The following is a 26111-nucleotide window of genomic DNA, read 5'->3' as shown; positions in this document are numbered from 1 at the left end:
AACTGTTTCAAATAAAAACTCTGACTTCAAAGACCCCACAGATGACGTTCATCTGATGTACACGCCAACTTCAGTGCAAAATGAAGATTTATGACATTCCCAGTGACAAGCACTTTCCTCTGGCAAAAAAAAAAAATTCCATAACTAAAACTTGACGAGTGATTCAAGCAGCATGTACAATGCCTTCAGCCAACACCACTATGCTACAGATTTGATGGATTGAAAGTTTCTATTGGAATAAAGGCCCTGGCTTTTTGTTTGTTCTTGTCATCTTTTGCGTACTGAACTCTACTACATACTGCCCTTCAGGTATAAAGTACGTTTCTTGGGGCATGGGGCAAAAAACACAAACGTGTTGTTTAAAAGTCTTTAGAAATAAAAACGAAGAAAAGAAACATGTTAACATATACAAAATTTATTGAAAAAAAACATTACATTTTAATATTAAATTCTTTATTTAAAACCAAGTGTCTTGTAGAGTGCAGTCAGTGCTCAGTTACTGTGGGTACCTTCCATTTCCACCTAGAAGAAGAAAACTGCATTAAGGCCAAGAAAACCTGCTTCGATCCATTAGTGTCACACACACTGCAGGTTAAAATGAGTAAGTTCAGTCGGGACCTTTGTACAATGGCATCAAATCCCTAAAGGCCACTATGGCAGGATCTGAAAGTGTTAGACACCACCCAGTGGTAGTGGACACACACACACACGCTGTTCTCACCTTCCTATATAAAAACAAGACTGAACTGATTTCACTGTAGTCTTTGGCCTTCATTTCTCAGCAATCTGCACCACATCATCAGCAATACTGAGGCAAGAGGATAAAGTTGAGTTTTTTTACCTCTCGGTTTTCCAGGCTTGCCATAGTATCTGCTGTTGTAGGCATCCGGTGGACTGTTGTGCTTTTCTGTTGACCGAGAAAGATGCTGTTAGATTTTATATTCTGAAGGTCACAGTTTTTAGCCACAGTTCTGGTCATTTCCCCTGTAGAGATTTCTGTACACGTTTTTTTTTATTTATATGATCCAACTGGTTTGAGGTCAGGGGATTGAGCTGACAAAAGGATATTGCATACTCTTGTGCACCAATCAGAATAAAGTACAAATACAACGATATAGAAATACTCCATTACAAGTTAAAGTCCTGCATGAAAAATTGGGACACAGTGGTAGTGTACTACTTGGTTGTAATGACAACTTGCACACATTTGACACACTATGAGTCTATTGCACACATACATGATAAACCACATATTACCTTGACGGTTGTTCCTCCTCTGACCATGCCTCTTGTGGTGTTTCTGCATGTGTCCATTTATAGAGAAACCCTCAGCCTTGCCATTCTTCATATCTATGAGACAACAGTTAAAGCACAACACATTTACAAAGTTTTTCCAAATAGGAAAATAAAGGGCAGAGATAAATGTTTAACACTTTTGAATTACATTTTCCATTTGGTCCCATGTTGGTCTTCAAGTCCTCACATAAACATTTCTGCTCCTGTAATTCAGTGCATTGGATGCCACAGTCTACCAAATGTCCCTTGGAAGGGGACACTTCGACCATTTCGGGATGAGCCACAGGGACACGTAATTGCTCATTTCTTAGCTGACCATCTTCATTGCCATATACTCCTTCCTCCACCCTAATGTTGTCCCCATTATCAGAGTGGTTTGTAGACAGGATTTTCTTCCCTGCTGTCGAGTTTGAGGCAAGAGTTTCTTGTTGCTCAGGAGAGCAGGGGATTTCCACCTGCTTCTCAGTTACAGTATCAGATTCCTGGATTGGGCTTTTCACCAGCTGCTTAATTACAATATAAGTTTCCTGGTTTGGGCTTTGATTAGCCTCAGGTTCAGAAGACCCTTTTTCACCCACATCCTCTTGATTTGGGGTAGATGAATGGTTTTTACTCAGCAGGCATGTTGAGAGAGCCACGGGATCCTTTTCTGAAGGAGCAACACTCTGGCCTTGCTTTGATAGTCTTCCCATGTCAGAGGCATCAATTTCAGTCTCCAGTTCTGGCATCTTTGGTAGAATTAGCTTCTCAGCTGGGGAATTAAATACAGAAGAAAACCTCCGACTCTGCCTCCTTTCTTTACTAGCTTTGACAATAAGATTGTCATTTTGGGGAGACAGTAGACCATCTTTAGCTTCCTCTGTCATCTCAATAATTACTTCGGACTCAAACATGCTATTTTGCATCAGCCAATCCTTGGGGACAAAGGGGGCTAGAGACTCCACAGACCACACAGACTCATTCATTCTCTTCATATGACTGCTATTGAAAGACGTTTGATAAGGAATGATTTCTATAGTCTCTTCATGTGGATTTGTTTCACTGTCATTTTCTAGCTCATGGAGCTTCTGGGATTTGTTTAGTGAGTGCAGCAGTTCATCATTGTAGGGTAAGCTATGCTGCACAGAACCAACCAATCCCACTGGGAACACAGGTTCAGTGTCCTTAGAACTTAAGATGCCCTCAGCATCATTTTCAGCATTATCTTCAGCATCAGCACCATCAGCAACCACCGGGCCATTCTTTGTCTCAGTCAGACTCTGGTAAACACTTTTTTCATACTCTACCTCAGAGGAAAGCAGCTGGTCTTCATTCTGAGGTAGCACCTTGTCTGTCATTTTCAGTATTGCTGCCTGTGGTGTACCACCTCCCCAACGCATCAGAATGTCAGGAACAGAGAGACGTCTCTGTTTGACAACTTTGTCCTCTCGTTGAGAAGAGTTACACACAGGAGTCAAACTATCTGTCGAACTCACTGACCATATATTGCAGTGAGTGTTCCTGCAAAAGACTGCATTCTCCTTACCTAGACTGTCTTTAGGCTCATTCTGTGTTTCTGCAGTTGCTCTGATACAAGGTTGGACAGTCTTCAATCCTGTAGGATGTGAAATGTTGAAGCCTTGTTTAATTGAGCTACTTGAGTATGTTCTGTCAACCTCGAAGTCTTCTTTCTTCTTTTGTCTGCTGGGTAAGTCGTGGTTCTTAGCCTTGGGAGATCTTTGCTTTTTTAAAGTGGAGTGTGAGGAGGATGGAGGGCTTGAGGGAGACCCATGTTTATGTAAGCTGGAGCGTGAGGAGGACAGAGAACTTGAGGCAGCTCCATGCCCAGAATCTGTGCTGACGAGTGGGCTTCCCCCACCTCTCTGTAGGGGCTCTGTCTGGACCTCAGAGTTCACAGTCTCTCTAGCAGGGAAAGAATAAGGGTGGCGGACTCTGCGGGTCTGGTTTGGGTTCTGGTAGGGTGCGTTGGGAGCATGGAGCAAGAGTCTGTAGTCCACTGGTGGGATGTGAGGGTGGGGCAGTATGTAGGGTGGAGCCTCCATGTAAGGATGAGGAGGGGGAAATGGGGGCATGACCATACCATAGCCTGGAGAGGGGGAAAAATAAACAGAAATTGATCAACTGAACTGAGGTCATGGTTCCAGTTACATAATACTGAATGAGAAAAATACAGGGATCATTGTAACCAACTTTGCAATATAATAAGACCAGTAGGTATTACCTTACAATATCTGCTGCATATGTATGTTTTAATAAATTGAAGATTGGATCTTTGTACATTATATTACTTTCTTTGGCTGGCAAGAAAGAGTTAAGCTGACATGTTCCTAATTTCTCATACAGGACAACTGCATAGCTACAGCAAGTCCTGTAGATCAATAGCATTATTACTGAAAGTAATGGCTGAATATGACCTAAATAATGGCTGATATCATCCTTTAAAGATTGATGAGGATTGAAAACTTTCATGAAATGTCTAAAGTTGCATATGTCAGGGCTGTTGTACTGGATGATTATTTTGTACAGGTGTTCATGTTATGGTGCCCACCCCAAGTTTCATACTTTCAAAAAAACAAAACAAACCATCTAGTAAAAGTTATTTTAGCTTAAACTTTGGGTGTTGTAGTAAAAGGGGTATCACTGGACTGTGTACAACCTGAATCAAAAACAGTCCCTCCAAAATATATAAAAAGGAGGGGGAAAAAAGCACAAGACTCACCCATGCCTGGGAAGCCAGTAAAAGGGTTATAAGAGAAGGGCATGGGCCACTGGTAGTGGAAGAAAGGGGGTGGATGTTGAGCATGGACGTAGAAGACAGGTTGGGCAGGTACGTGGTGCTGGGGGTGGGATGATGGTGCTGGGTTCTGGGTGCTGCCATTCCCTCCATCCGGTCCTGGATGAGCTTGTGGAGGTCTGACAGCTGCTGTGGCTGCCATATTCAACCTACAGAGGTAAAGGAGGGATGATTAGACCCACTGCCATAATAGGAGCAGTCTAAATATTAAGTTTAGTGTAGCAGATATTTTGTAAAAACACTTAGACAGTGGGACATATATTATTGGAAACATTAAGGCACCTTCCACTGGTCGCACATTCATGTGCGAAGTAATATTGTGGCAAATTAGTCGTAATATTTTGTTTTATCAGAGGACAAATATCAGCTTTAAGTATCAGTGGACCAATAGTGTTACAAATAACATTAAAGAAATCATGGTGAAATCTAGGAGTTTAGAAATTCTGAGATTATGAGTCATAAGTCACCCAGCAAGACCTTACCCACCCAAGATATTTTTGACAAGCCCACAACCAAAGCTAGTAAAAAAAATGTAAATGTCAGCCCTAAGTCCATTGGTTCGTCTGATGACATCAAAAAAAAAAAAAAAAACTCAGATAATTTTATTTATATATTTTCAAAAGAGGGTCAGCAAGAACAGCTGGCCACTGTTGTTTTTAGCAAGTGTTACCTAACCAGGAGCAAATTGTGCATTATTGGGGACCATTGTTTTTAGCAGCAGATTAATTCACATTTGGTACTCTGAGTATTACCAACAGCAGGATGATGTGCATTGGATTGCCTCAAAATAAATTACAGCACTGTGTTTATGGTGATAAAGAAACATGGGCAATGATGTGTTTGGGAAAGCAGTGAAGCATAATGGCAGAGATATAAGATATCAGATTTTAGATTCTAATAATATTTAGTGGAATTAGTACCAACCATCTCCTACAGACAATTGAACATGAAGTCATTAAGTTATCTTTATTTCATTATGATGCTTAAGTGTTTAATTGTCACATTTTATAGTTGACGGTTTATATAAATAGAAAGCAAAATAAATCTGGGTAGTGCTTCTCCATCTGCCACAATATCTAAAACAGAGATAAACTGTTTAAGAGTGATTTATTTTTATAAAAGAAAGTGTTGAACAAAATGACTATAATGAAAGCAGCCCAGAGTCCTAGTATCGGACTAACATCTCGGATTTAGATTTAATTCAGACATAAGTGTAATACCAATAGTTTCAAATGTAATGCTTAGAAACAGTGAACAACTTTCAATGCAATTGTTTCATATTGTCTGTTGTGGTAAATAAAAAATAAAAAAGTAAAGGCAGTTTACCTTGTTCAGAACTTGGAGATGAAAAACACAGAACACAAGTGATTAAAAGTGTGCAGCAGACACACCTGAGTTTAAGTAGCTGCTGATCACACAAGTCTGTGCACTACCAGCTGATTTGGGTTGAAGCCAATCAGAAGTGAACACTAAGGTGCCCTGATAGGCTGAATGTGAGTGATCACAACACTAGATGGAGCCAAACTCTCGACTCGAGTCTTTCCCAACTACTCAGAATCTGGGGGGGTAAAAATTAGATAATTTTTATTGGGACATACCAGTGACCATAATTATCAACATTAAGAGAATGGGTCAAGCCTTGTGTCGTATTTCTGAAGAGTGAAACGAAGGGTGGATGGATGGACATTTAGGAATGGAGAGAGTGTTACTCTTCCCTAATTTTCTTTCTTCTTTCTTTCCTCTCCCTCTTCTGCCTCTCTTTATGCCTTTCTTTCATCTCTTTTTCTCCTTCCTCTCATGTTCTTTTTTATTTATTCTCCTTTCTCCCTTCTTTCTTTAACCTCTTTTCCTTCCTCTCTTGTTCTTCTCTTTCTCTCTTTCTTCAGCTACTCCAAGTATGTTGTTTTTCGTGACACCTGAGCTGTCCCTCCAGATCTTCACATTTAGTTTTCCACTCAGTGTCATTCTTATTGATGGCCAGGTCTTTTTCAGTCCTCTTTTGTTTAAAAAAAATCTTTAGATAATATTTTGACATTTCTGAGGAACAATATTAAGTAGTATTATGAGATATGGACATATTCCTACAAGTAAAACTCATATTACATGATTACAACAGAATAAAAAGGAATCAGAAAAAAGTAATTTCACTGAGAATTTTTTTTTTTTTTAATTCTTCATGTTGGGTTAGTTAATTCTTGACTTCTGTCCCTCAAAATATTACAATTTATTCCCCTAAGATTATGATTTTCTTCATTATATTATAACTGTCATGAAATATAATTTTTTCTTTTAAATTACAACTTTTTTATTGAAATATCACAACATTTCAACTTCATCCTGAAACTTTAAGTTTTGTTTTGTTTTTTGGCCCTAATCCTCTGCCGTAGCAAAACAGTCAGATTAAATAATTTAGCAGACAGTTATTACAATTTCTAGAACATCTGTGTGCCCGCTGATCTGGGTGAAGGGATGAGTACATCCCTCCACATGGTTAGAGGAGTTTGTCCTTTAGCCTTCAGTCTCTTACTACTTCACTATTGTGTGCACATTCTGTACGTTGTATTTTAACAAATAAAGTAAATAAATGAATCCTTTCATTAGTCAAACAGGACACTTTAGCAGGAAACCTAATGTAGGATTTAGCTCAGTCTGGCTTTGTGTTGTGTAGCAGAAGGCTATCAGGCTCAGTGTGTCTGCTCTACTAAATTAACAAACACCACTTTCTGATTTATGCAAGCTTTGACTTGCTGTATCAAGATAATGTCTCCAGCAAAGAGAGGATGGCCATCATGAAACCTATATGGGCCATTCTACCGAATTGGTGCAAACTGCTGTCCCCCAACAAAAAAACAAATTTAAAAAGCATTTAAGTTCATGAATCTTAGATGTTAACAAATATCCTGCTAATATCTATTATTAGCATTATATTATTATTATTTGAGATAGCAGTAAGTTTAATATATATATATATAAAATCATCATTTCTAGATACTTTCTATTGCGAGGTGGCTATCCCTAACCCTTAAATTTCAATGAGTGAGAATGATACTGAAATCATTTTTGCCAATTTTTCCATTGTTGTTTCTAAGTAGATCTTTTTGATATCTTTGAAAGTAAAGTCCAAAAAATACATATATTTTACATTTAATTTGTAATTCAGGAAATTTTATGTAAAAGATGCTGTCCCCAATTTTGACGTCACTACCGAAACACTGGGCTGTGACATGGTTGACTTGACAAAAGGGGACACACATGATGTCACTACCGAAAAATGGACAGTCACGTCCGAACTTGGGATGTTTTGTCAAAAATAAAGTACATTGAGTTATCATCTAAGATGTTATGGTAGTGTTTGGTTTAATGTGTATTAAACTAATGTATCCTGAAGTTTGAAATCAGGATGATCAAGTTTATGCTCTTTAAAAAGAAAAATCGGATTCAAAATCCAGTGAATTTCAAAAACTCAAAATATTGTTTCAATTTTAATTATTGTTTTACCTTTGAACACCTTTTAATAAAATTGCAAAAAAATGACATTTATAAGATAAAATAAACAAAAAAATTAAGTTAATATAACCCTTTTTATTATACTATATGTTGTGTTTTGGTAGTGACACATTTCGGGAAAGGAAAACATTTCCATAACTTTCTGAAAATACAATGTGAGGATTAACTGTACAATTACTAGAATTGTATACCTTAGAGATTATATAATTTGCACACATAAAAAGATTTTGGGAAAAGATTTACAGATCATGCATGTAGAGGGTAGAAGCAAACCCACCCGGGATCCACCAGTGGAATCTAGACTACGGGGGAGTGTAGAGAAAAATAAATAGCCCAGATGAAAACCTTCTTGACAGTTCAAACTTCTGCTCCACTGGTTGAGAGTTTAACACCAGACACATGTTTATTTTATGTCCAAGAAAGTTTGTTATAGGTTAAATATGAACATAAGAATGGAATAAGGGGTGAGCACTTCTGTATTATATTAAGTATACCTTTATACTGACTGATGCATGCAAGGAGTGTGTCAGTCAGTAAAAGTATGTGGATTATTCAGTCTGTTTTGATTAGAGTTGCATTCAAATGTTGTCATTTGCAAAATTAGTCTGGCATACCTTATTTATGGCATATCTTTCTTATATACAGTCTATGGGCATACCTTGTAAGATCACCAGGGAGTGACTGTGTGCCATTTGAAAGCTGAAGATGTGAAGTCTCAAGCATTTGTCTGTCAACATATTGGTGATCGTATAAAATACAACAAAATCCAGCAGACTCAAAGTTTAATAGAAAAAAAAACTTTATTTTCCCCTATTCACAAAAATTAAATAAAAAGGGATACATCCGATAACATCCCACCTGCACCACAGTTGAGCAAAAAAATAAAATAAAAAATAAAAAAAAGGTACTACATCAAGTTCAATTGCCAGCCTTGATATCAGATTGAACAAAGTTATGAATTAGTTTTCTGCATTCTTCCCTAAGGTATGCACCAAGCACCGACTCTCCTTCAGTCCATCCACATTCAATTTGATGTAATCAAATGGTCCGCTATAAAACAACGAAAACAAAATTCTTTAAATTAAAAGAATAAAAACAAAAACAAAAAACTTTTAAAGTCCAAAACAATTTGTGCACATTGGCACAAAAAATTAAAAAAATATACAAAACAAAAAATTAAAAAAACAAAATAAATAAATAAAAACAAAACTTTCACGAGCATAAAAATAAAAAAAACAACTTGTGGACAACTTGCATTTAAATTTACTTCTGTATATAGCTTAGTGTATCACAACATGGCAAGGAGTGGTAAAGCCTCAAATTATTACCCATTCTTTGTGGCACCAGAGCTGCATCCTCCTGAAACATTCTTATAATGAATGGTTCACCAGCTGCTGCCCTGAGACCGTCTGTCCGTCCACCCTGTCATCAATGAGCAGCCACTTCTGAGCTCAATGTTTGCCAACCAGTTAAACATAAAGATGATACCATTAATTTTCACCCTTCAGGGTGCAGCAGTTTACAAAAAGGTGTCAGGGTTCCAAAAAACACCACACGCACATTGGTGACACTTGTGCTACAAAAACACTCGATGTCACATGGGTTGATGAAATAATACTTATTTTATAAAATACATAATTCAGAAATTGAATTGAAATTAAGTTGTTTTTTAAACCAGGCAGGAATAGATTTGAGTATTAGTGAAGGTCTTCATCTTCGGAGTTTTGAGCACACTGACGATCAAACTGATGTTGTTAACTGGGAGGCAAATGTTGATACTTGCTGTGACCACAGACTCAGGCGTGACTCGAACTATGCCCTGGACATAACCTTAGGGTAGGGCTGGTGCAAATATTACATCTAAGCAGTACTCGCGTACACACCTTTATAGTAAAACAACAGGCTAACAGCCATACACACTTCCATTACCACTATGGACAATGACTAAAAAGATAAAGATGGATAAAGACCACAATTCTCTGAAATAACCAGTGTCAGGGGAGAACTATTAGGACTCTGAATCAGTGTATTTCCAGGCATATCCTACACAGTATCAACGGGTGAATATATGGCAACTGGCAACATCAAATCACTAGTTTGATCATGAGCTGGAATAGTACCTTATTAGTCCAGCAGCGAGTTGCATTGCCATTGACAAAGCTCTTATAAAGGTAGATCCCTTCAGAGGGAACCTGTTATAAAATGACTAAAGAAAAGGAGCAACACTCATTGAAAAGCATGCAATGTTCATGACAAGGAGAAGCCTCGATGGCTCAGACAGCGATCATTTAACAAAAAGCTCTGGGGGACATCCTCAAACACAGATATGGATAGACAGGTGGACTGCGACATGGATCCAAAATACTGTAATTATGATGTCTCCCTCCTCTTACATCCTATTCAATTCACTTTAGAAGGCGCTACATTATGAAATTAACTATGTTAAGAGGCCTCAAGTCTTACCTAGCCATTTTACCATTGCTTAACGTTATCATTATGCTTACTTACTTTAGCAAGCCCTTGACAGTCCTAAAATCACTTATCAAAAAAACAATATCTCAAGATCATATTTATCACTGTATGTTTACATTTGAAATTCTAAATTTCTTACAAAAGAAAAAGTGCATTTATATCAGTAAGAATCAATTCATTCTTGGTGATGTCTTATCGCTCTCATTAAGTCCGTTTTGTAAATACTCTAAAAAATGAAGCAGCAGCAGCAGAAGTTTTATCAACTTGCCTACAGTATTTGAACTCTTGTTGCGGTGAGTGATTTTCCAAACAATCAGCGGAGTCCCGTATTCATCTACCTACAGTTGGTCTTCAAATGCAACCTCCATTTAACTATATTGACACTGATTAGACAATATGTATGAATATGTATATGAATGTACGGGGGGGAGAAAAGAACCAAGCACCTGACAGCTTCATATTATGGCAACCTCCCCATACCGAGGACGAGAAAAATCAACTTGCACTTGGAGCTACAAGACAGATATTCACTCAAACATGCGTCACTTAAGAGGTGATCATATGCCATGCAATAACTTGGTACTGCGGTGGGAAACCTTAGAGAACAGACCTACTGCATCTTTTTTTTTTTTTTTTTGGCCTCCAAATGAGGGGGGGAAAAAAAGAAAACCTATGACTCAAGAGGAATTCAGCAACCAAGGGATACGGAAGGAAATTAAATTCAGATAAATGTACATGTGAAAAAAGAATAAGACCCATGTATATGCACACCAAATGGTGGATGCAATTTTGCCGTAAAAGGTGCAAAAAGATTTGTGCACGTTTCCTGCATTATTACGTAGTAAAAGCGTCTCATGTTTATTTTTTTGTTTAGCCTCTGGCAAGCCCGGAGGTGACAAGTAATATTAAAGTCACACGAGCCTGTTTTTAACACATCTAAATATGTGCGTCATTCTACTGACTACGTGCATTGTGGTATTCGGGACTGTGGCACCCTATGCTGGTTCAGATAATTCCTTTTTTTAAATGTACCTATCTGCCACCCCGTCCCCTCCCAGCCGTCATCTATCTTAACAGAATAATCAAATGGAGGAGGGGGAGGTCAAAGCCAGCCCCTGTTTGCCCTCACCTAACTAGGATCCCTGCGGTGCTGTTGGTGAAAGTCACTTTTGAGTGTGTTGGATTTAGTGAGGCGTTTAATCCAAGAGGTATATGTATATCCCCAGTTTACCCTCCCACACCCACCACCCTCCTCCCACCCTCCCTCACAGAGACACACAGGGGCGCGGGGGAAAGGAGGCCGTCCGCTGAGTGGAGGGTCAAGGCCAGTCACATCCCTCCAGCTCTTGTTTCACCCCACGATCTGGGCAGTGCAATGAGTTCCCCAGTAACCCTTCCCTACATTAACCTGAGGAGGAGAAAAATAGAAGAAAAAAAGTTTTAAAAATCATTGATGGAAAAACTAGAAATTGTACAGCTGTGAGAAATGATTCAGCGGTCAAAAGGATGCAACGGTGTGTATGACCGGCACTGAGAAAGTCTGGATCAGAAAATGTATTTGGGAACAAAAGGTATCATTGTTGATCAATGAGCTGGGTGTGTCATCATTTCCAGATAGTGGTGGCACAGGTTATATTTATGACACGGTGAGACATTTACTGGACATACCTAACAGGTCGGTGTCCAGTGTAGACCAGGGGGAGGCTGGGTTAGACACCATAGCACGCCGACAGGCGCTCCTTCAACAAAGGAGGGAACTGCTCAGAGAACTGCTGCCAGTTCTCCTCCCCAACCTGGTCCTTGAAGCCATGTAAGATCTTGGAAGAGAAAATAAAACCATCATGAAAGTGAAAGTAGGTTTCAGGATGGTGATGTATAGTCAAGCTTTTGTGTATTGAAGTATTAACACTTAAAATGTAGACATTTCTCTACTTTGCCTTCACAAAAACAAAAAGCTCTACCACATTTCTCAGACACAAATACCATCCACACCAAATAATCAGATTTCGAATGTCTGATGAGTGATCATCACAGAGTGTGGGGAGCCAGCGCTACACAAGGAGAGATCCATCCAATAGATCAGTGATACGGTATTGCTTTTTTTTTATGAGCCACTTACCTTATAAAACATGTCTCTCAGGTCATCTTTGGGGTTGACCCAGGAGGCCACAGCATCACAGAAGAAAATAAAGTCCTGAACAGAAAGAAGTTGTCACTTAAATCACACACAGCTCCATTGCACATCCACGTAAGACTTATTGTTCATGGTTTTAATGTTAACAGCACCCAAATGTCATCGTTAGTTGGGATAGAAAAACCCCCACTGTGCCCCCACAAAATCAACTTGCAAATTTCAAATATCCTCATATCCTCTCACCTGCACCACTCCTGCTGGGTTGACGCCGATCATCACGCAGATTCCCCGGAAAGCTGAGTCCTTCTCTTCATTATCTCGGATATTCCTCAATGACGTGCACCTGAGAAGAGAAACAACGTGGAGAAATATGTTCATACACACTTTCACTCTCAACTGGTCTTGAAATGACTCGTTTCCTCTTGCATTTATAACTCATTACTTTCCCACTGCTTCCTTTCTTTTTCTCATTTCAAGAGAACTACTTATCTAGACTGGTGTTACATCAATAAGTTGTGTATTTCATGATATCCAGATTGTAATAATGTGAACTCACCATGGTCTAATGAAATGCTGAAGCTGTGGAGCCACTTCCTGAGGACACACGTAACCGAGTCTGCCAATCGTAATGGCTGCCCACAGGAGACAAAACATCAGTACCATCAGCACTGTACGACATTCATTTAGAAAAAGCAGGTGCTTCAACTCATGCTGTGTGTATGTGACTATGTGTGTACCTGTGTTTTCCAGCAGAGTCTTGGGTGTGTTGGGTCTATTGATGATCTCCACCAGATGTGGCAAAACCATGCCCACATACGGCTGCATCTCTGCACCTAGAGACACACACATAGAAGCAAAGCACACCATCAGCCATCTGAGGAGATGAGCATCCTGCTGCATGGTCCTGTTACTATGATTGATTCAGTTCAGGACATGCTGGACTGTTTTTTTTCTTCTTAGCTTTCAGTTGTTTGATTTCACAGATTGTGCATTGACTGCTGTGGTCAAAGACCATTCAGGCAACGTGGTTACATGACGATAAATAAAGCTGCGTTCCGGATTCGTTCAGCCTCTGGAGTAAATATCAGCTTGTAGAACCATCTGATGATGCAAATACAAATGAAAATCACACTTTACAACAACCACGTCAGACAAGCCAACTTTCAGTTGTAAGAGACATGAAGGACAGTGAATTACACATATACGGAAATATGCAGGTAGACGTTTTGGTTACCACCAACAAAAAAAAAAGTCTTGTGACACCTTTATTTTGTCTACATCTCTATATAGAACATTTTGATCATTTGTTTTCAGGAGAACTTCATTTCCATGTTTTAATAAAGAATTAAAATCTTGCAACAGCTGCCATCATTGTGACAAGTATTGCAACTGTTAAAGGAAAATCTAATCTGATTTTGTACTCTTGCACTGCACTCTTGATGAATGCTGGTGCCACTAAGCTCACCTGGACAATCCTCTGTTTCCTGCTTGACATCTTTGCCTGTAAGGATATCACACAGAGTGTCAATGGGCTGACTGAGTCATGCACATTGGCTTGCCAACACCAACACACATGGTCACACAACGTGCAGGCATAACTAGGTTTGGTTTTGGGTGCAATGCCAATTCACGGCAGAGATGTTAGGACAGCCAAAAAGGTTAACATCACACTAACAGTGGAGCGCCCCAGTAGCAACATGGTTACTGTGTCTGTCACATAACTGTAATGCCCCTGACTCGATTCCAGCTGGGAATGCTGCATGTCATACCCATCTCTCTGTTTCATGTCTGCCTCTTCTCTGCCTATTTACTAAAAGCAAAAATAGTGTTTCCTCTGGGTTGACTGCTTTGGCTGGAGCTTTTTTGAGCCTGGTGGGGATTCTTGTTTGTCTGGCCTGCACCATTGGTGGAGTGGCTTGTGAACTTGCTGAACTTACCAGCAATGGTGGTGATGTGCTGTAATGTTACCAGTCGATGAAAAGTCTCTGCTGTAATGGGTCTCATTTAGTTTTAGCTTGTGTGACTATTGTGTGTGCAATGATGTGAATACTTGTGTGGCTGTGTGAAGCATGTGTGTGTAAATTTGACCGTCTTAAAAATAAAAATCATATGAGATTGATTGAAGCTGGTCACCATTCATGGCTGATCAGCTGACAACCATCGGTGGCCAATCGATGCATCCTTACAAATCCTTTTAATTTATCGTGGGCACCAAAAATGTTAAATCGGTGGCTATCAAAAACCACGAAGCCTCAAAATGCCACAAAAAAGGAAAGTATATTCTGGAGAAAACGGCTGCCCGAGTGTGTGTGTGTGTGTGTGTGTCAGAGAGAATTAAGGATATCCATAGGTGCCTAATATTAAATACATTAAGTGTGTATTAGTTCTTTTTTCAAAGCAAGTCAAACATTACACAAAAGTTAGTTACACACAAAGTGCTATTACAAAATAGTAACTAGTAAAATTTAGCAGAAAAAGTTCATTTCCAACACTGCACACTCAATCACTGAGTTTGGAGCAAGTCAGAACTGCAATATCTGGATCAGAAAATATATTTGGGAACAAAAAGTATCATTGTAGTTCAATGAGCTGGGTGTTTCATCATATCCAGATAATGAGCGTTTGTTTTCAGTGAGGGCAACCACACTTAAAAAAAAAGGGACAAAAAGAAGAGAATGTGGCGGACTGAGGGCAAACACAAAAAGGCATCAACAATAACTGAAACCTGTTTTCTCACCCATTTGCATCGAGATCTCTCCGATGGCCCAGGTGGCGTTGTTACACACCGAGATAAACTCTGGGTTCAGGTTGAGCCCCAGGATGGGCATGAACTCAGCTGGAAGGAGGACATAAAACACACGCTGGTTACAACACAATAGCCCTGCAGAATTCAGTCACTTACATGTAATACTAATACAGCACACTCACCAATGCAGGGCTTAACATGGAGGAAGCAGGCCTTTGTTAGATCACCCAGCAGAGCAAAGGAGCTTTGCCTCACTTCAGGCATAGTGTCCTGCAACACAACCACACATCTTAGTGTTACACTTGCAGTCAATGTGTCAGGGTTAAAAAAATAAATAAAAATAAAAAACATCCTGAGGTATGGTTCATTTGTTGGTTTATAAGCCTTCATACCTGCATGCACTGGAAAAGCAGGGTCATAATGTTAGAGCGGGCTACTAGCTGCTCCACATGAGCCCCCAAACCCTCAGCCAAGCCACTGAGCAGATCCAGAGCCACGATCATAAAATCCTTGTCAGGAGCCTCATACTGGTCTGGATGCTGGTTGTACATCTGTGCAGAAAAGGAAAGACAAGTTACAGAGCCTCTGCAAAAAGATCCCTAAATATACAGCATATTTAAGATTCCTTCCATTTTAGTTAGATGTATGCATTCTCACCATAGCCTGAGCTAGTGTCTTCTGGACTAGTGTGACACAGCGCTGATAGACGGGCTCACAATAAGGCAAAAACCCACTCTGGAGGGCGGTGGCTACTGACGACAGACACTGAGAGAAACACAAAAAGAGGACTTGTTAAAAGGCAGTCATACATGTTTGTTGTCTTGGGGGGGACGACGACAATGGAAAAAGATAAAGTACGAGTTTGAGCTGACAACTTCTAATCGAAACAGAGAAAACATCACTTTTGTGTAACAGTCTACCACACAGTCTTGACAAATCTGGATCAGAAATTTTAGGAACATAAGGTATCATTGTGAATCAATGAGCTGGGTGTTTCATCATGTCCAGATGCAAGATGGACTTAAAAGTCCATGTAATTCTGAGATAAACTTTTTCCATATCGAATTACTTTGACATACAAGAATGATGTGTTCTTGAAGCAGAAACACAGCTGGTCGGACAGGATAAATTACAAGCCCATGGCTGTAGTTCTATGTTTCTTTTAAATCACATTTTAATTACTATGAGGCCCTTTGTGATGTTTCTTTTCAACAGGTGATTATCAAATTTCAGAATGCTGACGCCAAAGTTTCCTATTGTTCTCTCTACTGTGATATGTGCAGACACAGAGATACACAAAAAGAGGACTTGTTAAAAGGCAGTCATGTTTGTTGTCTGGGGGGGGGGGGGGGGACGACGACAATAAAATTACCTAACAGCCGATAGTAACACTTCAAAGAAAATATGATTTGTCTGTGCTGTGGTTTTAATAAAAATTATCTAAACCAAAACGTGGTTAAGCGAGTCAGCAACATGTACACTGTCTTAAACGTATGGAGAAATTTGTGCCCAATTGGATAAAAGCTTCCTATAGTGACAGTACTGCTTTAATGGCGAACTTCTCACCTCCAGCAGTGGGAACAGATCCTTGTCTTCATCCTTCAGCTCGTTCCACTTGGCAATAAGGGGGGGCATCAACTTCTGAATGTACTCCTGAGAAACAATTTAAAATTCAAGATTTTACAGTTTGATTTATTTTGACTCATTAAAATGTAAGGTTTAAATGCAAAATAATCATATGTCCTGTAATGCACTGCTACACAACTAAGTTCTTTCTCAAAGCGTCCATCACCTATTTCTTTAAACTTAAAACCACATTAGGGGCAAAACAAATGGGTTAAGTGTGTATTAGTTCTTTTTTCAAAGCAAGTCAAATATTACAAAAAAAGTTAGTTACACACAAACTGCTATTACAAAATAGTGACCAGTAAAATTTTGCAGAAAAAGTTCATTTCCAACACTGCACTCAATCACTGAGTTTGGAGCAAGTCAGAACTGCAATATCTGGATCAGAAAATATATTTGGGAACAAAAAGTATCATTGTTGTTCAATGAGCTGGGTGTTTCATCATATCCAGATAATGAGCGTTTGTTTACAGTGAGGGCAACCACACTTAAAAAAGAAAAAAGAATGATGTATGAGTGAGGTATGATTTTGTGGTAAAAAAAAACAAAAAAACACCATTTACTAACTGAATTTCACAGATACTTACAGGTTGATTCAGGTGATGACCCACTGAGTCTGCCAGAGTTCCTATGGCATCGTAGAGGATGAGGAGGTTCTTGTGCTGGTACTTCCCAAAAGCGAAGACCAGCGTGTCCAAGATGAAGCTCAGGTAGGGCACCAGCTCTGTACATGCCTCCTCTTCCAGGGTGGCAAATGCACTAAGAGAAAACAAGATGGAGGACAGGACGGTATATCAATACTTAACCTATACACAGCTCTACCAGTCTAGGAATGATCAACGCAGGATGTGGATCAGACAACAATATGGGAACAAAGTGTATCATCGTTTTTCAATGAGCTGGGTGTATCATCATGTCCACATGAGAAGGACAGGGATGTGAAGCTGCTCACCTGCATGCCGCCTCCTGCACCCTCTTGTTGCCGTCCAGGATGCGTTTAAGAAGCTCTGTCATGAGGGGTTTAAGGTAGGAGTCCGGGGGCTGGGAGACCACCCAATGTGCATAACGACTTAGGGTCCAGCAGGCGATGGAGCGCACCAGGGCCTTCTTGTCACACAGACACTGGATGAGGTGAGGGATGAGCTCTGGCAAGTAGGGCACCATACCCTGCATGCAGCCTGAGGCAAGGGGAGCGGAGCGAATGAGAAGAAGACAGTGGAAAAGGATAAAGTACTGAGTTTGAGCTGACAATTTATAATCCAAACTGAGAGAAAACATCACTTTTGTGTAACAGTCTACCACACAGTCTTGACAAATCTGGATCAGAAATTTTAGGAACATAAGGTATCATTGTGAATCAATGAGCTGGGTGTTTCATCATGTCCAGATGCAAGATGGACTTAAAAGTCCATGTAATTCTGAGATAAACTTTTTCCATATCGAATTACTTTGACATACAAGAATGATGTGTTCTTGAAGCAGAAACACAGCTGGTCGGACAGGATAAATTACAAGCCCATGGCTGTAGTTTCTTTTTTTAAATCACATTTTAGTTACTATGAGGCACTTTGTGACATTTCTTTTCAACAGGTGTTTTTTATCAAAGTTCAGTATGCTGACGCCAAAGTTTCCTATTGTTCTCTCTACTGTGATATGTGCAGATACTCTGAATTCACTTTGTATACCTGACATTAGTACATTGACCAGTTGCACATTGCCCTGACTTTCATAGGACCAAAATCATTTTATAATGGGTTCAGATCCTCAGTTTCAATAGAGTTTAATACCCCAATGGCTCTGCTGAGTCGGTATTGCTAAGATGACTGAAAATTAATTTCAATGATAGACGTTTGAAAGTCATTTAACCAACTTGCAGGAAGACAATGTGTGAGAAACAGAAAGCAGATGCACACGGCCAATAATGAGGAATCGTGCAGATGAACAGGGTTGTGAAACTGTGCATTTGTATCTGCTAATTAACTGATGTTATTCAGCACAACATGGTTTATCTGTGAAGTTGATGTAAGTGCACAGCAGACAAGACCAATCTGTGCTCAGTGAAAATCAGGGTTCAATTTAATACAGTTAAGTTATAGTAGTAGGTTTTGATTGGGTCAGTGAAATATGTAGCAGTCAGTCCAGATCACTCAATACAGCAAACTTTCATGAGCAGGACCCTTTACTTTAAATAATCTCATAGTGTGTGTTTACTACAACAGGATTAGAAGCAACACACTTATAAATCTGTTCAAACTAATCTGTTTTTTCTCTAAGAACTCTACTTCTGAGTCTTACCCTCGGCTATGGCCCCCAACACCAGGATGCCGGACTCCTTAATTACCCAGTCGGGGTGGAAGAGCAGGCCTTTGAGGAGCGGCAAGAGGTGGGGCAGCAGGTCGTCACGAAACACGTTGGCCAGCACGTCCAGCGCTGCAGCCGAACACTTTCCTGCATTAAAATCAAAAAGCCTTATTACAATTGTTCTTACACCCCCAAACTGCTGGTCACAGGTGATCTGATAGCAGAAGATGATAACCATTTTTCTCCATCACTTACGCAGGTTCCAGTCGGACAGCGTGTCGTCATCGTCGTCGTCGTCCTCTTCGATGTCCTCGCATTCCTCTCCCTCCCCTCCTTCGTGCTGTAAGGTGACAGTGCGCGACTTGTGGAAACGAGGCTTTATGTCCTGATCGCTGTCTGGTACGGCCTCGTCCTCCTCCACGTCTCCCTGCACAAACATTTAACTACAGTTAAAAGCACTATATCTCTTTTGGAGACAGTTCTCCAGTCACAGTGAGTATGACTGCATTTGACCATGTGCCAGTACCCTTTGATATCACATAGATTCAATTTCTAAATGAGTACACTGGAGCCATAAGAATACTCAAAATTTCACTCAAATGGTGGTCCGATTGTATAAAAGTGAACTGGAATATATTGTGAGTTTGGAGCAAGTCAGAACTGCAATATCTGGATCAGAAAATATATTTGGGAACAAAAAGTATCATTGTTGTTCAATGAGCTGGGTGTTTCATCATATCCAGATAATGAGCGTTTGTTTTCAGTGAGGGCAACCACACTTAAAGAAAAAGAAAAAAAAGGAGTTCTTTCTCAAAGCATCCATCAACTATTTCTTTAAACTTAAAACCACATTAGAGGCAAAAAAATGGGTTAAGTGTGTATTAGTTATTTCAAAGCAAGTCAAACATTACACAATCTGATTGTATAAAAGTGAACTGGAATATATATTAAAAACAAAACAGCAACAAAGATAAGTCACCTTCAATAGTATGATGTCTATCTCTGAATACTTCATCCCATTCACCAAGATAGGGGTCAGTCTGTATTAAGAAGGAGGGAAGAAGACTTTCTTGGTGAAAACGGTAAACAAAATATATAAAATCACGTAGTTGATAAGAATGTGTTGATTCTGTACTCACTGCGCCAGGTGTCCGGAGAGCATCTCCTTGCAGATGGGTTGCTCTGCTAGAGTGAGCCAAAACTCGCAGGCCTCCAAAGCCACGTTCTCATCCGGGTCCTGGGTCCGCTGCAGCATGTACTGTAGGAGATGAGAAAGTACGAGACTGAGCACAGCAGAGTTTGAGCTTACAACTAATAGTGGAAACAGAGAAAGCGCCACTATTGTGCAACAGTCTACCACACAGTCATGACAAATCTGGATCAGAAAGTTTAGGAACATAAAGTATCATTGTGAATCAATGAGCTGGGTGTTTCATCATGTCCAGATGCAAGATGGACTTAAAAGTCTGTATAATTCTGAGATACAAAAAACTTCATCCATATCTAATTACTTTGACATACAAGAATGATGTGTTCTTGAAGCAGAAACACAGCTGGTGGGGCAGATGTCCAGCACTTACCTGGATGATGCTGTGCATGTGGGGAATGAGGCGGTCGATGCGGACCTCCAGTAGCATGACCAAGGCTCGGCACACGTTCTTTCGAACCTCGGAGTCCTCATCTGCTGCCAGCGCAAACAGGCTCTAGTCAGGGAAAGGGGAAATAAGAAAAGATATGAAAGGTAAGGTCCAAATGAAAAAAAAAAACAATTAGGGAATGACAAACACGTTTTTTCTGGTATGGTAGTGTAGCTATGCGGTCTGATTTATTTCAGTATTCAAACACACAGCTCACCTCTATGAAGGTGTCAATGTTGTCCATGAGGGCCTGCGCTCTTCCAATGATGAACTGGTTAACACAGGCTATGGCATGTGACCTGCAGGACGACAAGAGGCAAAGTAGTGATTAAAATCTGCAATTTTTGTTTTATGTTACATATGAACTGTGTAAGAAGAAATGTTTTTAAATAGCTATTACAGTGTTCCCTATTAAGATAACAGAAGAAATGTTCTTAATGAAGTACTTGTAGCAGTCATTACTCTTCAATGAAGTGGTATGTCAGTGTGATGGGTAAAGCAACAGAATATCTGGATCAGACAGTATGAATACAACAACCTTCATTGTGAGTCAGCTGTTACTGTATACATCACGCCCAGATGCTAATGACAGAACATTAAAAATGAGTCCCATTGTCTCCTGTACCTAATCTTGGGGCTGCAGTGCTTGAAGAACTGAAGGAATTTAGGTATCATGATGTTGAGCGGTCTGTTCAAAGCGTCGCTGTCCAGCAGCTCGGACGAGTCCTCGCAGATCTTCTGCAGTGCTCCAAACGAGCCCTGAGACACGGACACACACAGAGAGGCTGTCAAATCAAACGCAAACATACACGGACACAGAGGAGAGAATAAGACTGCATCAAAATTAAGCCGGAGTGCCTTGTGTACGAATTTCATAGATTCCAGTGGTTCGTAAACAGGAGACCATAAAACTTAAATAACAGCTGGATTAATTTCAGATGTGTCAGTCACATGTATTGTGTTTAGATGGCTTAACAGCACAGATAAAATAGAGCAATGATTAATTGTGTTACTTACGCCTGTGCTGTCACACTTAACACACATGATTGACTCCATATTGAAAATCAGCCTGTCAAGAGCACTGCTGCTCTCCTTAAGTGATGCTTGAAAAATGTTTAGGTTCCTACTTTTTAAATATGTCAATTTAAAACTTTGAGAAGATTTAACATGCTAATGCCTACCTTTGCATGTTATGTTTTTGAGAATGTCTACCATTACTTTATGTCTATCATTGTTTGAAAGGCCATGCAGACCCACACGTTTCACTCATTTTGTTCAATTTCTCTTCTTTTAGGGCAGGGCCACTTCCTTGTTTACTAACTACTTCCTATAAAATAAAGTTTCAGTAGTTTACTGTATGGTGACAACTTTGGGCAACTTTCTGGCACCTGAGTCACAATGATAATCTATGTATCTATAAGCATTGTGGGATTGTTAGCAGAACGTTGCGTAAATGCCATTGACACTAAATGTTGAGTATATTTCCATCTCACAGTTCTGACATTGAAATAAAATGGCAGAGGGTGAATAAAGAGCACTATTTTGTAAATATAGAGTGATTTCATACAAATGCACACTTGCACATGTCCGTCAGTCTTGGGTTGACTTTGTTGCTCATTTTGACGGATGCATGGAGTCCAGTGACCTTGTTTAATTTCAAGCAAAGTTCAGTCTACCGTCAACCTAAGCAGAGGCCTAATCAGAATAACTGAAAACACATTCATGTGTGTATAGGGTGGGGGAGCGGAGCGAATGAAAGGAAGACAGGATAAAGTACCGATTTTGAGCTGACAACTTATCGAAACTGAGAGAAAACACCACTTTTGTGTAACAGTCTACCACACAGTCTTGACAAATCTGGATCAGAAATTTTAGGAACATAAGGTATCATTGTGAATCAATGAGCTGGGTGTTTCATCATGTCCAGATGCAAGATGGACTTAAAAGTCCATGTAATTCTGAGATAAACTTTTTCCATATCAAATTACTTTGACATACAAGAATGATGTGTTCTTGAAGCAGAAACACAGCTGGTAGGAAATTACATGCCCATGGTTGTAGTTCTATGTCTGGGCACCAAGTCACCAACTATGAGCATCAATATACTCAGTTACATGTCTCTCTCGTCATTTCCTGTTTTTTTCTCTACTGCCAATCAATAAAAGGCATTAATTACCACCCCAAAAGTCTAAAAAGCAAATCAACAGCTTTTTAAATTAGTGATGCTCCAATCTGAAATATGAAATTTCAGGGCCGATAACCATTACTGATCTAGATGTTGTGGGCACTGTTTTTAATAGCATGTTATAAAAGGAGAAAAAGAGGGCAGAGCATGGTAAGTGCAGACCTCGCAGGTGTTGTAGTCCTCTGAGTTGAGCAAGTTGCAGAGCTGGGGCAGCAGCTCTGGCCATGTCTGTAGCTCTCCCTTGGAGGCAATAGTAGTGATCAGGATGCCTGCAGAGAGGGGAACAGAGGGCTTCAGAAAGGGAATTGCAACTGAAGAGACCGCAAGTAGTTGCCTTTACATTGAGCTCTGGATCAGACAGTATGAATACAAAAACATCACTGGAAGTCAGGTGTATTTATGCATCATCTCCATTTAACATATGGGAAGCAGGGGGCGAGTAGGGGTATTGGGAATGTGGGTGGAAGCTAGCCCACAATGCAGGAACTCACCGATTGTGGCACGGATGAGCGGCGAGGGATCACCGATGTTGTTGAGACATTCCTGCTTGATGAAATCAGCAACAGTTGAGGGGAAGTTCTGGTAGTGGGCCTTGACATTGTTCTTCAGTATCAGACCACTCAAAGAGCGAGTCGGCTCATCTGAACAGAGGAAAGTAAAAGAGGAAAGGTGTGAAAAAGTTGAAAATGGCTGCCCAATAAAACATGTACGGTGTTCATCATGTTGTTCTAAAAGGATTATAACATTGCATGGTCACAATTTAGTAACAAGTATATAATGTTGATCGGCCTCTTCAATCAATAAGTCTAATGTATTAGACATGTACATCCCTTTAAAAGACTTGTGATTATTTCATATCCAAGTTTGTATGTTATGTCAGTGCACAATAGCACACTAAAATGTACTATTCACTTCAAGATGAAAGGAAATATGGTTGGATCAATTCAGATATTCGGCCAATGTTTTTACGATCATTACTGTTGAACTATATCAGAAGGTCCTTCATCACTCCCAGTGACTGCCTACCACAGACCCAGTCAAAACTGACACTGAATTAAGTCTTAAGGGGGTTTAGGAGGAACTTTGATCATCGTGGATCACATGACTTCATCTCATAATGGATGAAAGAAGTGGCGTTTACATTTAAATACTCACCTTCAGTTTTGAGTCGTGTGAGAACAAAGATGAGATAGTTGTTGAAGTCAGGGAACTGGTTCAGTTGTTCAAGTTTCTAGCATGGCAGTTAAGGAGCATTTCACAGAGTTTGCAAACTAAGCAAATACAGAATGACGTGTTCTTTTATGCACATGTACAAAAGATATAACTATTTTAAGGACTTTTGGTCATAACAATTCTATTCACAAATGCAGTTGAAAGTGTGAACTCTTGGTTTAAAAGTCTGCAATAAAAGTGTATTTACCTGCAATTATATACTTTACAAAAATACTGTTTCCCTTTTCTCTAACTTTGCAGTTCACTTAAGTCTAATATGGAGGCTTGCTACCAGCACATGAACTGCCCACCTCTGCAGCTGAGGGCAACTACAGAAAAATCTTCAATTGTTGGAAAGCACTGTCCACTTCCAATGTGAAAATGTGGTAGTAGTAACTTAAGATACACACCTCAATCATTTAGCCTGTGTGCACTGGTTTACAGATCATACATTTAATTCATAAAGGCACAATTAAATAATGTATCATTAATCAGATTTACATAGAACACCCTAAAGTCAGACTGTGGTAGGATACTTGTTGGACAGCTCTCTGCGTGACTGTGTTGGGCGACTGTGAATCCTTGAGCAGTTGGAGGACTTGCTGAAGTCCCTGCTCATCTGGCTGCCACTCCATCCTGAGGAACAAACAGACAAACACAAGTTAATCTACATGGTAAGAGTTCACTAATGCACTATTTAACACAGATAAATGAGGTTAAGTTGGTACAAAAATGGCCTCTGGATCAGACAGTATGAATACAAACACCATCAGTGGGAATCAGATGTATTTGATGCATCACCTCCAAAGGCCACGTGCAAAAGGACAGAGTTTATGCACAGAGCACGTTCACAGAAGAGGGTGCACATGTGGACAGAGGCCCGCCTGAGTTGGTCGAGGGGTAAAAAAAATGCGATAGGCAACATGAACAAGCAGCAGCGGTTGTCCTCGGAGTACCAGCCGGCAAACACCTAAAATTGTAATTAGAAATCGGCTTGTGGCACAAAAACGAGGACATTAGGCGAGCTAAAATCTCTATGACCCGGCTTAACCGCTCCAAGTTAATCCTACCCCAACTCCCCCACCCCCACCCGGTCAGTCGGTCTAAGTTGCGGAAATGCTTTGTGTCTGAATATTTGTCGTTTTAAAAATGCATTTACACTGTGTAAGGTTGCCGCAAGCGGGTGTGAGGCGCGTGGTTTACTTGCAGACGTTGTGGCTGGTCAGAGGGAGAGAAAAGTTATGTGGAAATAAAGTTAGCTCGCTGTGTAGCAGGACCGACTTGTGTCAGGTTACAAGTCAGCAATCCGTATAGTTAACCACAAATACATCTACCTGCAAAACGCATTTCACTCCCTTAATAACATCCATTAAAGATTAACCAATTAGGCAATCAGTTATGGACCTTTTTTTAGATAAATGAGTACAGCTGACCTGCTGTTACTGAAGTTGCCCTTCTTGCTCGGGCCTGGTCGGCGGGGTGCTCACAATGTGCCCTGCATGAAAATACGCCAATACCACCTTGATCTTCGCCTGCTGGAAGCTCTAAATTAAGTTATCATTTTCGAGAGAGTCTTCATCTGAGTATACTTGTTAATTTGTGGTTAACTCGACATTCTTCTCCACTAAATCGTTACAAAGTTGGTGAGCACGTTTTAGCCGCTAAGCTGCCTGGGCACCGTGTTGAACTGACGAAGCTAATGCTACTAGCCGAGCTAATGCTACATAACGGACACTTCCTTTGACGCTCGTCTTTATCCGAACATCTTACTCGATGAAGCAGCCTGGTGTGTCTATAAAATGTTGCGTCAAAGTACAAACCTTAGAAATACTTTACGTACAATATTGACTTGAGAGTTGAATTATTGGTACTGGGCCGCTCTTCCTCCGTGCCTCGTAGCGGTTCCTCTTGTTCAAATGAGCACGCCGATTGGAATTGACCTATGGCGGCTTCCGTTCGACACACATTGCGCTAACTACGCGAGATTTGCCGAGACACCTTTGCTATTTTCTTCTCAGTTTTATAAGAGTGGCGAATAATACCATGTCAAAAAAAACTCTTAAATGACAGTATACACTCAGTGGCCTCTTTTTTAGGTACACCTGTGCAATCTAATGCAATCCAATACTAATTGGATTCTGCTTTAAATTCTACATTTATGAAGTTTATACATTCTCAGTTTTAGTTGACATTGTCAGGAA

General features: G+C 40.1%; 1 protein-coding gene and 3 non-coding genes across 5 annotated transcripts; all 4 read right to left on the bottom strand.

The window, feature by feature from the left end:
- Positions 1 to 11363: 11363 nt before the first annotated feature.
- LOC133999106 (transportin-2-like) lies at positions 11364 to 25826 on the bottom strand. 2 transcript variants are annotated; one of them, XM_062438265.1, is made up of 26 exons: positions 25751 to 25826; positions 24447 to 24546; positions 23854 to 23929; positions 23190 to 23339; positions 22861 to 22967; positions 21139 to 21272; positions 20731 to 20812; positions 20457 to 20579; positions 20016 to 20134; positions 19856 to 19916; positions 19132 to 19303; positions 18871 to 19023; positions 17528 to 17753; positions 17163 to 17334; positions 16516 to 16602; positions 15607 to 15714; positions 15342 to 15500; positions 15132 to 15219; positions 14941 to 15039; positions 13669 to 13704; positions 12941 to 13036; positions 12760 to 12835; positions 12447 to 12546; positions 12189 to 12263; positions 11738 to 11886; positions 11364 to 11477 (listed from the first exon to the last, which is right to left on the bottom strand). In XM_062438265.1, exons 2-25 carry the CDS (start codon positions 24543 to 24545, stop codon positions 11779 to 11781), a joined length of 2706 nt encoding a protein of 901 aa, XP_062294249.1. In that variant the 5' UTR covers position 24546; positions 25751 to 25826; the 3' UTR covers positions 11364 to 11477; positions 11738 to 11778. The 2 variants fall into 2 exon arrangements, with proteins under 2 accessions (XP_062294249.1, XP_062294250.1); XM_062438266.1 differs by lacking the exon at positions 13669 to 13704.
- LOC134000319 (small nucleolar RNA SNORD41) lies at positions 21024 to 21092 on the bottom strand. Its single transcript, XR_009927419.1, has one exon. It is a non-coding gene; the product is annotated as a small nucleolar RNA SNORD41 (small nucleolar RNA).
- On the bottom strand, positions 23047 to 23112 carry LOC134000322 (small nucleolar RNA SNORD41). Its single transcript, XR_009927422.1, has one exon. It is a non-coding gene; the product is annotated as a small nucleolar RNA SNORD41 (small nucleolar RNA).
- Positions 24650 to 24717, bottom strand: LOC134000320 (small nucleolar RNA SNORD41). Its single transcript, XR_009927420.1, has one exon. It is a non-coding gene; the product is annotated as a small nucleolar RNA SNORD41 (small nucleolar RNA).
- Positions 25827 to 26111: the final 285 nt, after the last annotated feature.

This window comes from Scomber scombrus, chromosome 18 (genome assembly GCF_963691925.1).
Source record: "Scomber scombrus chromosome 18, fScoSco1.1, whole genome shotgun sequence".
In the NCBI taxonomy this organism is placed as follows: domain Eukaryota; kingdom Metazoa; phylum Chordata; class Actinopteri; order Scombriformes; family Scombridae; genus Scomber; species Scomber scombrus.
This window is presented reverse-complemented; position numbering and strand designations above follow the sequence as displayed.

What these genes read in the sequence shown, in the direction of transcription:
- LOC133999106 (XM_062438265.1), bottom strand. Translation starts at nt 24,545, where the DNA reads ATGGAGTGGCAGCCAGATGAGCAGGGACTTCAGCAAGTCCTCCAACTG. An exon ending in TAGACATCATACTATTGAAG is followed by an intron (nt 19,304 to 19,855) that starts GTGACTTATCTT and finishes ATGTTTGTGCAG; the next exon opens with GGAGACGTGGAGGAGGACGA. An exon ending in GACTCTGCTGGAAAACACAG is followed by an intron (nt 12,836 to 12,940) that starts GTACACACATAG and finishes TCCTGTGGGCAG; the next exon opens with CCATTACGATTGGCAGACTC.